This window comes from Mus caroli, chromosome 10, assembly GCF_900094665.2.
Source record: "Mus caroli chromosome 10, CAROLI_EIJ_v1.1, whole genome shotgun sequence".
Classification (NCBI taxonomy): domain Eukaryota; kingdom Metazoa; phylum Chordata; class Mammalia; order Rodentia; family Muridae; genus Mus; species Mus caroli.
Genome location: NC_034579.1, coordinates 73,672,458 through 73,687,226, shown reverse-complemented (window position 1 = coordinate 73,687,226; position 14,769 = coordinate 73,672,458). Strand labels below are relative to the sequence as shown.

General features: G+C 52.3%; 2 protein-coding genes and 1 non-coding gene across 4 annotated transcripts in view; 1 reads left to right on the top strand and 2 right to left on the bottom strand.

Annotated features, from left to right (window-relative positions):
- Bsg (basigin (Ok blood group)) overlaps positions 1-3,852 on the bottom strand; it is a 7,729-nt gene extending 3,877 nt beyond the window's left edge. The window contains exon 1 of one of the 2 annotated variants that reach the window (XM_021174010.1): positions 3,630-3,852. In XM_021174010.1, the coding sequence (XP_021029669.1) occupies positions 3,630-3,696 (67 nt within the window). In that variant the 5' untranslated portion in view covers positions 3,697-3,852. The remainder of the gene's footprint in view (positions 1-3,629) is intronic. The other variant, XM_021174011.2, reaches the window with a different exon arrangement.
- Positions 3,853-4,579: 727 nt separating this feature from the next.
- On the top strand, positions 4,580-4,686 carry LOC115032283. The gene has a single exon (XR_003837923.1). It is a non-coding gene; the product is annotated as a U6 spliceosomal RNA (small nuclear RNA).
- An 8,340-nt stretch (positions 4,687-13,026) lies between these two features.
- Positions 13,027-14,769, bottom strand: part of Gzmm (granzyme M) — a 6,508-nt gene continuing 4,765 nt past the window's right edge. Inside the window, exons 2-4 of the mRNA XM_029482974.1 lie at positions 14,004-14,170; positions 13,649-13,915; positions 13,027-13,267 (exon numbers count right to left, since the gene is read on the bottom strand). Of these exons, the coding sequence (XP_029338834.1) occupies positions 13,094-13,267; positions 13,649-13,915; positions 14,004-14,170 (608 nt within the window). The 3' untranslated portion in view covers positions 13,027-13,093. The remainder of the gene's footprint in view (positions 13,268-13,648; positions 13,916-14,003; positions 14,171-14,769) is intronic.

The following is a 14,769-nucleotide window of genomic DNA, read 5'->3' as shown; positions in this document are numbered from 1 at the left end:
GAAACCCTGTCTCGAAAAACCAAAAAAAAAAGAAAAAAAAAAAAAGAAAAAAACAAAAACAAACAAACAAATACTTCAAGACAGGGCCTCTCAGCGTTACATAGGGACCTGGAACACTCAGACCTGTATGCCTGCCCCAAACACATGTCCCGTGGGAAGGCAGGTCTTTGCATGCCTACACAAGGTGTGGTTGCTGTCTGAAGGCTTAGGCTTTAGTTAGGCCCTGTAGTGGGGGTGGGGGGTGGGACAGCGGCAGGATAAGCTCCAGGACCAAGAGTGACACCTAGAGCCCGGGAGGCCTCAAGGCCCCTGGGGTATGAACGACACAGCAGCTTGGTAGAGGTTTCCTGGTTCCAGAGCTGAGTTGCAGGCACGTGGGTAGGCTGAGTCAGGAGGAGGCCACAGCAGTGAGTGCCCTTTCCCTTAGTCCCCTTTCCTGTTTACTGCTCCAGGATGTCTGTATCAACTCCACTCCATCTAGGACTGTCAGGAAAGACGGGTGCCCTGAAGACCCCAGCCCCAGCTAGGTTTCTGAAGAGACACTATACTGTGGGTGTCATCCATCTGGGACATGGCTACCATGTTCCCAAGGACCACACGCCTAGTGGCCACATTTCAGCCCTTTAGGACCAACTAAATGACCCATAATCTAGTCTCAGGAATGCAGGGTGCCCTGTGGTACTCCCTTGACATCTGTCCAACCTTCCCACACAGAGCCTAGCTAGCACTGCTTAGGGGTGACCACTAACTATGATCCCTCCCCAGGAGCCTCCACAGCTTGGCCATGTGACTTGTATCCCACAGCTTGCAGCATGTCCTCGCAGTCCCTCCTTCCTGCCTACTGGCAGACAGGTGAGAGCAGGGCCAGCCTGAGGCATTGGGTAAATAAGCCAGCACCACAGGGTACAGGGAGGGAGGGGGCACTGTTGTCACCTCTCTCACCATGTCATCTAGAAGCCTGAGGAATTATTAGGGTTAAATCAGATCTGGGTAACTGCTGGGGTAACACCTGGCAGTGAGTGTCTGAGTTGGCCTAGCCAGGGAGGCCAGCCTAGTCACTCACTCAGAGCAAGCATGTGAAATCAGGGTGTGAAATGCTTGGACCAGAGCCTGAAGAGACCCTAGTATCAAATTCAGCCTCATGTAATCAGGAAACCTTAAGTGTCCAGGCACAGCCCTCTGAGCAGAGCCCCCTCCCCCCACTGCACAATGGAAAACACATCACTGGTTGACCTGGGCCCTGCCCAGGCTGTAGGCTATGGGTCTGTTCCCAGGAAAGGTTAGGACCTGCCCGTAAGCTACACTCTGTGCTTGGCTCCCAGGCATTGCAAAGGTCTGCTTAACCCCAGGCAGAAAGCCACTGGGCCTGTGCCCAGCCAGGCTTCCTACCCAGGACAGAATAAATCAACTGCCTCCATCTCGCCAGGGGACAGCTATCTGCACCAAGAGCCAGCCTCATGGAGGCACCTCAAGATGTTTTGATGGTAAGGAAGAGGGCCTGGAAAAAGTGGGTCAGAATTAATGCCGGGCACTGCTGCCAGGGACAGCCCCTCCTGTACCTGCTGCTGATGGGGGCAGCAGTCACGTGGCCCACTTCTCCAGTGGAGCTCTGGCTCTGCCCTTTGCCTGCTGTCTGGAGAGGGCAGGAGAGCAGTCCATGTGTTCGAGGCCTACCACATGTTCAACCTTGCCATGACCCTGAATCCCTGCCTTTCTACCTCAGCTGCCCTTTTGAGCCTCCATCAGGCAAGGATCTAAGGCCAGAATGGGCCAGACTCCAGGGTGGGAGCAAGCTGAGTGTGCAGAGCCCTGGCCACCAGAAATCCCACCAGGAATGATAATCCAGCAAGTGCCTGAGCCTGGGGTCCGGGGCCATTCCCAGGCACTCACTCCCAGGGAAGTCCTTGACCAGCCTGAAGCTCTGCCTGAGCCAAGAGGGGCAGGGACAGGTGGCCATTACAGGGATACAGCCTCTGTGGACTATGGAGAGCCTGCAAGCTCACCCCAAGGAGGACAGGGACAGCTGATTAGGACTCCTCCAAACCTAGGGGTGGGAACTGCCTCTCAGGAACTCCTCACCCAACTCCCACATGTGAGGGCGAGTCCACTCACCCCCAGCCCTCCAAGCCTACCCATCCCTGGGCACCTCTGTACCCCAAGAACCCATGGGGTCACCTCTCACCCCATTTCCAATCCACATCCTCCAGAGACCTGAGGACATTACTAATAGGCAATGCTATCCCCCATCAACTTCAACCTCTTCTTTCACATTCCCCAAGCAGTGCTGTGCTCCTTCACTAAGTAGAAACAGCAATGCAGCAGCTTCCTCCACTGAGACCTTCCAATCCTTTCTCCATCACCAAACATCAAGGACCTCCCCCAAATTCCTAGTCACCTCACTTCCACCCACATGCCCAAACTTGTGGATCTCTCCCCAGGCACTTCTGTACCCCAAACCTTCTGAATCATCTCCCTGCCTGGTCCCCCAAGTATGGACACCCTGAAATGGTAGCTCTTCCTACTCTAGTCCCCCTAGTGACCCCAAAACTTGGAGACAGCCCTTGTAGGAAAGTCTGTTTCGCATCCTCCCCTTGCTCAGATGGTAACACTAAAGTGACAGACCTCTCTAACTCCATGCCCTCCTAAATTAGGGACTGTGACCCTCACTCTGTTCCCTGAGTGGGGACACCAAGATTGCAATTCCTTCGACTCCCAGGTCTTCCAAATTTGGGATCTCCCCAAGGTGGCAGCTTCCTCAGTCCCCAGATCTCTCCAATCCTGGAGGAAGCCACCTGCAACACTGCTGTCCCTCACCCCAGGTCCCATAAACCTCTCTCAGATGTCCTGCAGTTCCCTCTGGCCCATGGTTACTTTCCAGCCTTGACTCTCAGGTGTGGAACCCTCAATGTGCTGACTTCTTTTATTATCTTCAGGCTCCCAGGCCCCAACACCAGGAGGAGGTCAATTACTAGGGTTCCGTCCCAGTCCTGGTACACAGGTGGAGACACCAAGATGGTCCAGATAGCTCCCTGGCCACGGACGCCCCCACTCACGTTGGAGATGTTGCCCCAGAGCCTTACTGTCTTCCAGCATCAGGGTCACCTCTTCCCACACCTTCCCTAACTCCCCAAAACCTAAGCCAATTATAGTCATTGTTGTATCCCCAAACCTCCAGGGTCACGTCCCAGCCCTATTCCGGGAGCTGGGACAGTTAGGGAAGCGGCTCCTTCCATCTCCAGCTGACCAAAATCTGGGGTCATCCCACTCACTTCTGTAATCCAAATTCTCTAAATTACCTTCCAGCCCCTGTCCTGGTGGGGACCACCACAAGGTGGCGGCTCCTTCCACCTCCGGTTCCCACAACCTTGGGACGTCTCCCCCAGAGTCCTAACCTTTGACTTGTCTCTCCAGGGCCTCATCTCTAAGATCACCCCCCCTCCACCTCGACGCCCAGTCGAGGCTAGGTTCAACTCGAGGGTCACCCACAGCCACTGTTACTCCTCCACAATCTCCAGCCTCGAACCCGAGTAGGGAACCAAATCTGTGGTTCCCTACACCACCGAGTCCCCGAAATCTGAGGCTCACCTTAGGTCCGTGACCCCAGCCCGGTCCCAGCACCCCGCTCTTACCCGCCGCGCAGGCGCCTTGGCCGCTCAGGAGCGTGAAGGCCAGCGCCAGCAGCAGCGCCACCGCCATGTCGCCTCGTCCAAGAGCTGCCCCACTGCGGCTCTATAAGAAGGGCGGGGCGCGCGCACGCAGGCACGCACGTACGCACGCACGCGGCTTCGCAGGGCGGGGGCGCCAGGCGCACAGGGAGTAGGCACGTACCGGGCGTCCGCCGCTCCGGCTCGCGCTACAGAAGAGGAGCCGGTGGAGAAGCGTTGGCACGTGACCACACAGGCCACACCCTCGAGGGGGTGGGGCCTGGAGCCTGGACTGCCCTCGTGCTCGCGCGCGCGCTCTCGCCTCGCTCGTGCTCTCCCTCTCTCCCCACTCCCCTACCCCCACTCTTTCCCCTCTCCTCTCCTTTCTCCCCTATCCCCGCTCTTTCATCCCTCTCTCTCTCCTCTCTCTGTCTCATTTTGAGACAAGGTTTCTCTGTGTAGCCCTGGCTGTCTTGAAACTTAAAAAAAAAAGAAACTTACTCTGTAGACCAAACTGACCTCGAACTCAAACATCCACCTGCCCCTGCCTCTGCTGGGGTAAATGCCTGACCCACGATGCTCCGCCGACCTTTTCATTTAAAAAAATACCTTACATTTCAGCCTGGTGGTGGTGGCATATGCCTTTTATATCCCAGCACTCGGGAGACACAGAAGCAGGTGGACGGCCTAATCTATAGAGTGTGTACCACCAGGACAGCCAGAGCTGCAAAAGAAACCCTGTATCAAAAAACCAAAACCGAATAAAACCAAACCAATCAAAAACAAATTATATTTGAAGGTCGTGCACTGCGGCGCAGGCTTCTAACCCCAACATCAGGAGGCAGAGGCAGGCATCTGAGTTTTGAGGACAGTTTGGGCTACATAGCCAGTTCTAGACTAAGTTGTAAGGCTCTATCTCAAAAAAGTATTTATTCGCGCTCGCTTCGGCAGCACATATACTAAAATTGGAACGATACAGAGAAGATTAGCATGGCCCCTGCGCAAGGATGACACGCAAATTCGTGAAGCGTTTCATATTTTAAAAAAAAAGTATTTATTTGGGTGCTGGAGAAATGACTCAGTGACTAAGAGCATTGACTGCTCTTCTAGAGGTCCTGAGTTCAGTTCCCAGCAACCACATGGTGGCTCACAGCCATCTGTAATGGGATCTGACGCCCTCTTCTGGTGTGTCTGAAGAGAACAACAGTGTACTCACATAAATAAAATAATTGGGGGGGGGGGGTTCGAGACAGGGTTTCTCTGTGTAGCCCTGGCTGTCCTAGAACCCACCCTGTAGACCAGGCTGGCCTCGAACTCAGAAATCTGCTTGCCTCTGCCTCTCAAGTGCTGATTTAAAGGCATGCACCACCCTGCCTGGAATAACTTTTTTTAAGTATTTATTTATTTATGTGTAAGTATGTCTCTGTGTGTGTGTACCACATGAATGCAAGTGCTACAGAGGCTAGAGCAGGCAGGCACCTGGTTCCCTGGAGTTGGCATTATGGGCCTGATGTGGTACTGAGAACTGAAGTGTGGTCCTCTGGAAAAGCAGCAAGCACCCTAAAAATCGAGCCATCTCCCCATAGCGTGTCTTATTTATTTATTAATTAAAAATTTTTTTTTCCTTTTTTTTTTTTTGATTTTTCGAGACAGGGTTTCTCTGCATAGCCCTGGCTGTCCTGGAACTCACTCTGTAGATCAGGCTGGCCTTGAACTCAGAAATCCGCCTGCCTCTGCCTCCCAAGTGCTGGGATTAAAGGAATGCAATGCGTCACCACACACACCACTGCCTGGCTCTGTTGTTGTTTTAAGCTTATTTTGTGGCATGGACATTTTGTCACAGTTTTTGCGTTTTGTTTGTTTGAGAAAGGTGCTCACTGGATAGACTTGGCTGGCTTGGAGTTTACTATGTAGACCCAGCTAGCCTCTGGCTCCTTTGCTGAAATGAAAAGCCTTAATCCTAACATTTGGGAGGCAAAGGCAGGTGGATCTCCTGTGAGTTGGAGGCCAGCCTAGTTTATATAGTGAATTCCAGGCTGGCCAGGACCTCAGTCTTTGGGCCTGAGGGAGCAGGGCCGAGACCAGAGCGAGCAGAGGTCCTAGATCCAATTCCCAACAACCACATGAAAGCTCACAGCTACAGTGTACTCATACACATAAAATAGATTATTTTTAAGTGGGAGATGGGAGCAAGGAGGGCTTTGGCAATAGCTTCAGGGGTCCTTTGAGTAGCTCCTTTGAGGGGGTGCACACTATGCCAGGGGCTTTGGGAATGTCCAGGAAGGCCAGAGCCATGGGCAGGGGTGAAAGGTGAGTCCAGGTGCAGGACTCATTAGTAAGTCACTATGACCCTGGTGACCCACTTACACAGAGCAGCAGCTGCCTCTCAGAGGCCGGGCCTCAGAACTAAGTACCCAGAATCCTAAAGCCGCCACAGAGAGGCCTTTCCAAGCTACGTGCAGAATGAGGGTTAGGGCAGGAGAGCTGCCAGCTGGCATCAAAGGCTCCTAGGGTCAAAACAAACAGGGCTGGACTGAGTGGAATGCCTAACCCCTCATGTTTGGGCCTCTGGGAAATTTCAGGTTGGCCAGGAAGCCCTGCCCTGTGTTTACACAGTGAAGCCTCGCCTCCTCCCAGGTCTGGCTTTCTAGATTCTTCCCTGACCCTACATGGCCCGCAGCCTTCTGAAGCCCCTTTGCCTTACTCAGTCTCAGCCACCTGACCTCCCATGACCAGCTGGACTAGCAGATAAAAGATGTGGAAAGCCTGGAATGGTGGTGCATGCCAGTCATTCCAGAACTTGGCAGTTGGAAGCCAGGAGTTCAGCGTCCTTTGGCAAAAAGTCAGTTTGAGTCCACCCTGGGCTACAGGAGACCCTGTCAAAACCAAATGAAAGCAAAAACCCACACTGAAGAAAGGAGAAAGGGGGCTGGAGAAAGGGTCAGCTGTTTAAGAATACTGACCACTCTTCCAGGACAGCCGGGTTTATCTCCAGCACCCACAGGGCAGCTCCCGGGAATCTGACGCCTGCTTCTGGTCTCCTCGGAAGACAGCAGGCGTGGCAAGAAAGCAGTGCACCAACGTGCACACAGGCAAAACATCCACACAGGACCATGTGCTGTTCTCCACCTACAACATCAACCAATTGGAGCCAAATTAAAGTATATAAAGGCAGGTTAGGTTTATTGGGAAGCCGCTCTCAGGTGGGTTCACTGGTCCCGAAGGACGGAGGCAGAGAGAAAAGAAAACATGTGCATGGTGCAGAGAGGGAGAGAGAGAGGAGAGAGCAAAATGCCGGGCTTATCTGGGAAAGAGCTGCTGGGGGAGGGGCAGCCCGGCTGGGCTGGAGAATTCAGGGCAGAGGGCAGTATATGCTAACCGTGCCCTGTACTAGGTAGGGACTGCTGCGGGATGCTGGGAGAACCTGGAGGTATATGTTAAATATGCACCCAGTCCCTTGTCCCGGGTCTGAAACCCACCACATATAAACTGAAATTAAATTTAAAAAAGAAAATAACCAGGGGCAGTGCACACTTTTAATCCCAGCGCTGGGGAGGCAGAGGCAGGCGGAGCTCTATGAGTTCAAGGCCAGCCTGTTATGTAAGACTACAGAGTGGGTAACCAGAGAGCTACACAGAGAAACTCTGTGTCAAAAAACACAAAAAGCAAATCAAACAAAACCCAACAAAAACAATAACAACAACAAAAAGAAAGAAATCAAAGAAGAAAAAAAGGAAAGATAACTAAACACAAATCAACCCATAAATTTGAGTGTCATAATTTTAAGACTTAGATTCAATGTTTAGGGCTTTTCCACCCAGTGTTTGCAACATAGGTATATTGAGAACTATCTGTTGTGTATTGAAATTCAGGATTGTTTGTGGTTGTTGCTTTGTTTTTGATTTGTTTTCTTTCTTTGTTTGTTTTTTGGTTTTTCAAGACAAGGTTTCTCTGTGTAGCCCTGGATGTCCTGGAACTCTTTCTGTAGCCCAGGCTGTCCTCGAACTCACAGAGATCCACCTGCCTCTGCCTCCCCAGTGCTGGGATTAAGGGTGTGCACCACCATCACTGGATTAAAATTCAGGATTTTTAATTTAACTTTTGTTTGAGTTTTTGCTGGGTTGGAGATAGAATCCATAGATTCACATGTTTGTAAAGAGCCCTGCCACTGAGCCCGGCCTCTAGACCCTTCCCTTCAGAATTCTAGGAAGGCACTCTCACCCCACTCCCATCCCAGCCACTCGTTCCCCAGCCCCTGATTAGTTCTCTGCAAGTGACAGGGAGACTGAGCAGAATCTCAAGTAAAGGAGAGTCTGGAGTGGCCAGGCCTCAAGCCCTGCAGAGCCAGAATCCCTGACTCTGGGAGAGGAAGGGTGGGCCCTGCCGGGCTCCACCTGCACAGCTGGTCTGGAACCTTGGCTGTAGATGAGAAAGCACAGCCAGCACTTTTTGTCTGAAGTTTTGTGTGGACATTTGACTTGCCACCTGGTGAGGGCTCTTCTGAGGAGCGGAAGGGAAGGACCCTACAGAAGAAACGCCAGACGCCAGGGCAGCCCAGCCCACAGGAAGGCTTTCCACCAGCATGTGCTGGGGTGGCAGCTCTCTGGCTCTCCCAAGACCCGCCTTCCCTTGCTCTACTGAGATATAGCTGTAAAAATATACGTGTTGTTTGGGCTGCTTTTATTTTAATATTTTCATTGTTTGTTTGTTTTTGCGAGACTAGGTTCTTTGTGTCACCCTGGCTATCCTGGAACTCACTCTGTAGACCAGGCTGGCCTCGAACTGAGCGATCCATAAATTTGGGGCTCAGTGATTAAAAGCACTGACTACTCTTCCAGAGGTCTTGAGTTCAAATTACAGCAACCACATGGCCACAACCATCTGTAATGAGATCTGGTGCCCTCTTCTGGTGTGTCTGAAGACAGCTACAATGTGCTTATATAGAATAAATAAATAAATCCTTGAAAAAAATGTTTAAATTTATTTTAAATTAAAAAATATTTATATTAGTGTGTATATCCATGCATAGACGCATTTTATTTAATTTTATCTTATGAATATGTGGTTTGCCTGCAGACGTGTGTGTACTGTGTGCGTGGTTCCTGGGGAGGCCAGAAGATCCGGGAGAGCACTGGATCCCCTGGGACTGGAGTCAAAAAGGGTGTGAGGCACCTTGTGCTGGAAATGGAACTCTGTTCCTGGGTGAGAGCAACAAGTGCCCTCCTTACAGTGAGCCCCTCTCCAGCCCTCACCCATGAGCCCCTCTCCAGCCCTCACCCATGAGCCCCTCTCCAGCCCCTCACCCATGAGCCCCCTCTCTAGCCCCTCACCCATGAGCCCCCTCTCCAGCCCCTCACCCATGAGCCCCCTCTCCAGCCCCTCTTGTCTTTTCTCTTCTTTTCCTTTGGCTCGGGGTTTCTTTCTGTCTTCATGCTGGCCTAAACTCAGGCTCCTCCCATCTTAGCCTCTCAAATGCAGGGTGAGCAAGCTTTCTGTGGTTTGAATGAGCTGTCCGGTAGTCTCCTTCAGCTGAGTGTTTGGTTCTTGGTTGGTGGGCATGGTTTGGGAGGTTTAGGAGGTGCGACCCTACTGGTGGAGGTATGTCACTATGGGTGGGTGTGGAGATTTCGTTCACTGTCTCAGCTTGGCACCTATTGTCAGGGTGACCCACCATGGTGGACTCTAACCCTCTGAAACTGTAAGCCCAAACAAATGGTCCCTCCCATAAGTTGCCTTGGTCTTGGTGTTTTATCACAGCAACAGAAAAGTAGCCAACACAGCCCGCCTGCCCACCATGCCAGCTGCTTATGCGAGCTGAACCCTGAGGACCAGGCCGCCTGCCTGTGTTCTGCTATGTTCACTGCCATGGTGCCAGGACACCACTAGCTGCCCGGTGGTGCTCTTCCATTTGGTTCTTCCCAGTGAGATGTTTCTTGAGTCCTGTCCTACCTCCCAGGCCCTGGCCCTAGCCTCCTCAGGCCCTCAGCCTGTGGTATCTAGGGATCAGAAGCTGAGGGGCTAACTGGTGCTGTCCTGGCGAGAAACCAGGTGTGCTGGTACATGTCTGTCATCCTGACATCCAGGAAACTGAAGCAGGGGAATGACTGCCACTGCGAGCTCAAGGGCAGACTAGGCAATGAGAGAGAGAGACAGAGAGAGAGAGAGAGAGAGAGAGAAACCTCATGATGGGCTCTGCATTGCCAAGTAGTGCAGGAACTCCAGGCTCCATATTGCTGCTTATCTACTAAGGTAGGTCCCGTCCAGCTCCTGTCTTTGGTCAGCCTTTGAACTCCTACTCCTCATGGGATGGGTGGGACTGCTTCTCGATGGAAGCAACAGCTGAGGAGGCTTCGACAGCAGCAGTAAAACAACTTGCCTGCCTCACAGGCCTGGCACCTCTGATCTGTGTCCAGTTGGAGCCGCCCCAGAATCCTGGTGGGGGCCTGAGAGCTGCGAGGAAGTCCAGCCGGCTGGTGGCTGTGCGTGTTTAGGCCGGTGGCTAAGGCCCAACTGGCCACTTCCTTCTGTACATTAGGCTTTACTGACCTTGCTAGAGCAACACTCAGAGACAGAGACCACCACACCTCTGTCTAAGTGGAGAAGGGACCATGGATGAGTGTTCGAGGGTTTACAGATAAACATCAACTATTTATTTATTTATTTTGTTTGTTTTGTTTTGTTTTTCAGACTGGGTTTCTATGTGTGGCCCTGCCTGTCCTGAAAGTTGCTCTGTTGACCAGGCTGGCCTCAAACTCACGAGTTCTGCCTGCCTCCACCTCCCGATTGGAGGATTAAGGAAGTGTGTTACTACCTCTTGGCTCAGTCTCAAGGAATAAAGTGTCTGTTGCACAGACGCAAGGATCTGAGCTCAATTCTGCAGAGAAAGCCTGGAGTGGTGTCAAGGGTTTTTAAAACCAGTACTGGGGTGGAGACTGTGGGGGGTGGAGACTGTGGGGGGTGGAGACTGTGGGGGGTGGGGTAGGTAGTTCCCCGGGAATCGCTGCATAGCCAGGCTAGCTAATTCAGCGAGTTCCAGGTCCCTGTCTCAAAAAACCCAGCTGGATCTGATGGCCTAGGCCTTTATCTTAGCACTCGGGAGGCAGAGGCAGGTGGATTTCTGAGTTCGAGGCCAGCCTGGTCTACGGTGGATTTCTGAGTTCGAGGCCAGCCTGGTCTACAGAGTGAGTTCCAGGACAGCCAGGGCTACACAGAGAAACCCTGTCTTAGAACAAACAAAAACAAAACAAGAAAATTAAAAACAACTTTCTGTGACGCCCAAGGTTAACTTGCACACACAACCTAGGTGTTGGGGACTGTTTGTGAGTGTTTGTGAAGGGCCAGAGGGAAGAACTCAGATGTCACAGAGGATGAAGTGAGCCATACTTGGTGACTCACACTTCTAATCCCGTCCCTCTGAAGGTGGGAGAACAGGATAACCAAGAAATATCCTGAGCTGGAGAGAGACTTCATTTCAAAGATGAAAAAGAATGGGGTATGGTGCTGCATGCCTTTAGTCCCAGCACTGGGGAGGCAGAGGCAGGAGGATTTCTGTGAGTTTTAGGCTGGCCTGGTCTATATAGAGGAGTTATAAGACATCCAGGGATTCAGAGACCTTGCCTCAAAATAAATCATAGACAAATAAGAAAACAGAAGAAGAAAAAATAAATAAAAAGAGAAAGATAGGGCTAGCCCAGGACTTACTTGGTAGGAGTGCTAGCACATCATGGGCTTCCATAGAGCAAAAGCATGTGATATCTGCCTGCCACTGGGGAAGTGGAGGCGGGATGACGGTTTCACGTAGCCCAGGCTGGCCTCACATGCCTAGGTAGCAGAGGATGGCCTTGAAGTTCTGAGTCTTGTGCTTCCACTCACTCTTTTGAGATTTATTTCTATAGGGTGGGAGGTTGCCTCAGAGGCTGGCCAGAAGAAGGTATCTGATCCCCTTGAACCTAAGTCACAAGTGGTTCTGAGCCGCCATGTGTGAATCAGACTTGAGTCGTCTCTGAGAGCAGCCAGCGCTCTAACTAATGAGTGGTCTGTCCAGCTCTGCAGCCCAGGTTCCTCTGGAATTCTTGCCCTGCCCACCCCAGCCTCCTGCATGCTAGGCTCCCAGATCTGTTACTTCCAGGCATGCCCTTCTGTGTTGATAAAACCCAGCTAATCAGCTGATACCTTTGGAGCCTATTTGACTGAGCCAGGGCCAGCCAGAGTCCAGAAGCCAGGTGAGGCAGGTGGGATCCTCCCTTGGGCAGGGTAGAGATCAAGGCTGAGCCAATTTAGAATTCTGGGACAAAGTGCAGGTTGGAAAATAAGCTCTCCAAGGCATTTAAGCTTCAATGCTGTAATTCCGCCCTCTGACTCCTGGCTGGCCTTTTACAGACTTCCTGTTCTCACAAAGCTGTTTTTGTGCAAGAAAGAAGGGGGTTAGCGCAGTGGAGCATGCTCCCTAGCACCAGGCTCAAGAGGACTTGTGGAACAGGCCTGTCACCCCAGCATCTAGGAGGTGGAAGCAGGCACACCAGGACCTCAAGGTCATCCTCGGCTACCTTAGACACAGGGTGTTTGAGGCCAGCCTGGGCTGTGTGGAACTCTCTCTCAGAGGAAGAAAAGAATGTTCTGGGAGAAGGCTGCAGAGATAGGTGCCCCCCACCTTGAGACGGGCTGTTTCGCAGGCAGCCCGGGTTGACTTTGGAATGAACGCAATCCTACCTCAGCCTCCCAACACAGAGCTGACAGGACTGGGCTGAGGGCCATGTTTTCCAGGCATGCTTGGCACTAACTTCTCTAATAGACTTGTGAAGGTTTCTTTCCTGCCAATGCATTTTTTTGTCAAGTTAATTTAGAGCCCAAGGAAACTAGGTAGAGGTGGGAGGGTCTTACCCCCACCACCATAAGAAGGGACTTTGAGGACATCAAGCTCAATGTAGACCTTGACACAAAGGCCATACAGTGTGAGCAGACATGGCAGGCAGGAAGAGTCCAGGGAGGTTTGTGCGGATCAGGGAGGGAATGGGGCTTCGTGTGAGTCGGAAGCACAGTGATGGAATGTTCTGGAACGGATGCTGGGTCTACTAATACCCACTGGAGTGACACTTTGGCTGCTCCTGTCAAGGTGTCAGTAAAGCAGAAGTTGGGGACGGTCCATGTGAAGCCTCCCATCTCCTCCCACCTCATGTGATAGACACAGAGGGTAGCTTGCACCCTCTGCTGGCCACACTGTTGTAATTGCTCTTGCTCTGCCTCCCAGCAGGCCTGTGTCCCAGGACTCTCCTGACAGCCCTCCTGAAGGGTCACCTTCATCATTATAGAGGGAATGGAGGTTTGCAGAAGCCAGAGGCAGACAGGGGTGGACTCAACAGATATATCAGGATTTATTGGTCCTCAGAGGCACACCTAGTCCCTTCCCGGCCCCCCGCCATCGAGAATGGTGTCCCAGATCATCTGGGACATCAGGCCAAAGGTTGGGGTGACCAGTGACCTATGACCTTCCTGATCCAGGATCTGTAGGGGGCTACAGCAGTGGCCACAGGCGGCTTGAAGGTGTCTGTGCAGGTTTTGGAGCTGAAAGACAGGATCCCATCCACCTGGCCTTTGCCACACACCAGGGGCCCTCCAGAGTCACCCTGCAAGAGGTGAGGGACACACAAGTCAGCCTCTGTGCCTGCAGTTGGGGAGCAGGGGCCTGGGAGGTGCTGGGGCCTCTTGTAAGCTCTATGTGCACCCTTGCCTTCCTGTCTCTTTCCCTCTTCCTTTCCCTTCTCTCTCCTCTCCTTTGTATCCCAGGGCCTTTGCTCTAGGCCCAGATGCCTAATCTATGGTACTGGATTTCAAACCACAATTCTCCGGCTTCCTGACTTCCAACCTAGACCAGGGTATTTTACCCTCCCAGTTTCCGTGTCTGAGAAGGGAGGTGAATGTTAGTCCCACCCTCCTTCCACTCCCCAGGGTGTCAGAGGCTGGTTGGGGCAGCTGTCCAGGCCAGGCCTACAGGCCATCCTTCTCACCTTGCAGGGGGCTTGGCTCTTGTTCTCAGCCTTTAAGCATAGCATGCTGTCTATGAGGACACCGTTCCAGAAGCGGCTGTTGTTACACATTCGGGTGTCCAGCACACGTAGATCCAACTCCTGCAGGGCCCTGGCCTGGGGCCCACCCTGGCGGGTCATTCCCCAGCCAGCTGTGCTGCACCAGGTACCTTCTGCTGGCTTGGATCGGGGCTTTCTTGGCAGAGCTAGTGGTTTGATATTCTTGCTGGGCTGCACTCGTCTATCCAGCTGTGGGGGCAGGAGGACCAGTAAGTGGCAGATAGAAGCCAGGCTACTATGGCAGTCCCTCAGCTACCCCACCCCATCTCGCCCGCACCTTAAGCAGTGCCAGGTCGTTCTCATATTTGTGGTTGTAGCCAGGGTGTTTAATGGCTTCCTGGATGTAGAAGGTGAAGCCAGGATCTTGGAGATCATGGAGGTTGTGCAGGCCAAGCACCAGCTTCAGGTTCTGTAGCCTGCAATGCAAACCTTGCTCACCCACAACTGCCCACAGCCTGAGAACTGCCATTTCCCCCTTTCCACACATCCATGGCAGCCTCCCCAGTCCACACCTGGCAGGACATCTCCCTTCTTCTCCGTCCTCCTCTCTGGCTCTCACCCAGCGCCCAATTGGGGGATTTAGTACCCATCCCCCACCTGCAGCCTCTCTTTTGTGATTAGGCTTGAGGGTCAGTCGACTTGTGTTGCCTTCCTGCATTGTCCACACTACAGAGAAATAACCTCTTTACGTAAGACTATGTCACACTTGCAAGCCACGTGAGAGAACCTCAGATAAATACCTGGATCAAGCTGAAGCTTAGCCTTCTGAAACACATGAGCTAATAATCCCTTTTGGTTTTAAGATAAGATCTTACTATGTAGCCTGGAATTGTGCAGGTCAGGTAGAGATCTACATGCCTCAGGTTCCTTGAGAGCTGGGACCGCATATGCGGTCATGCCCAAGAGCTACCTCCTTTTGCTCTGGGCTCTTGTTTTCTTTAGTGTTGAGGGTGAGACCCGCATGAGCAGTCACTCTACCAGCCCTATCAAGATGGATCTATTTATTTAATGGCTTCTTGATGGCTCTGTCTTTTTTTTTTTTT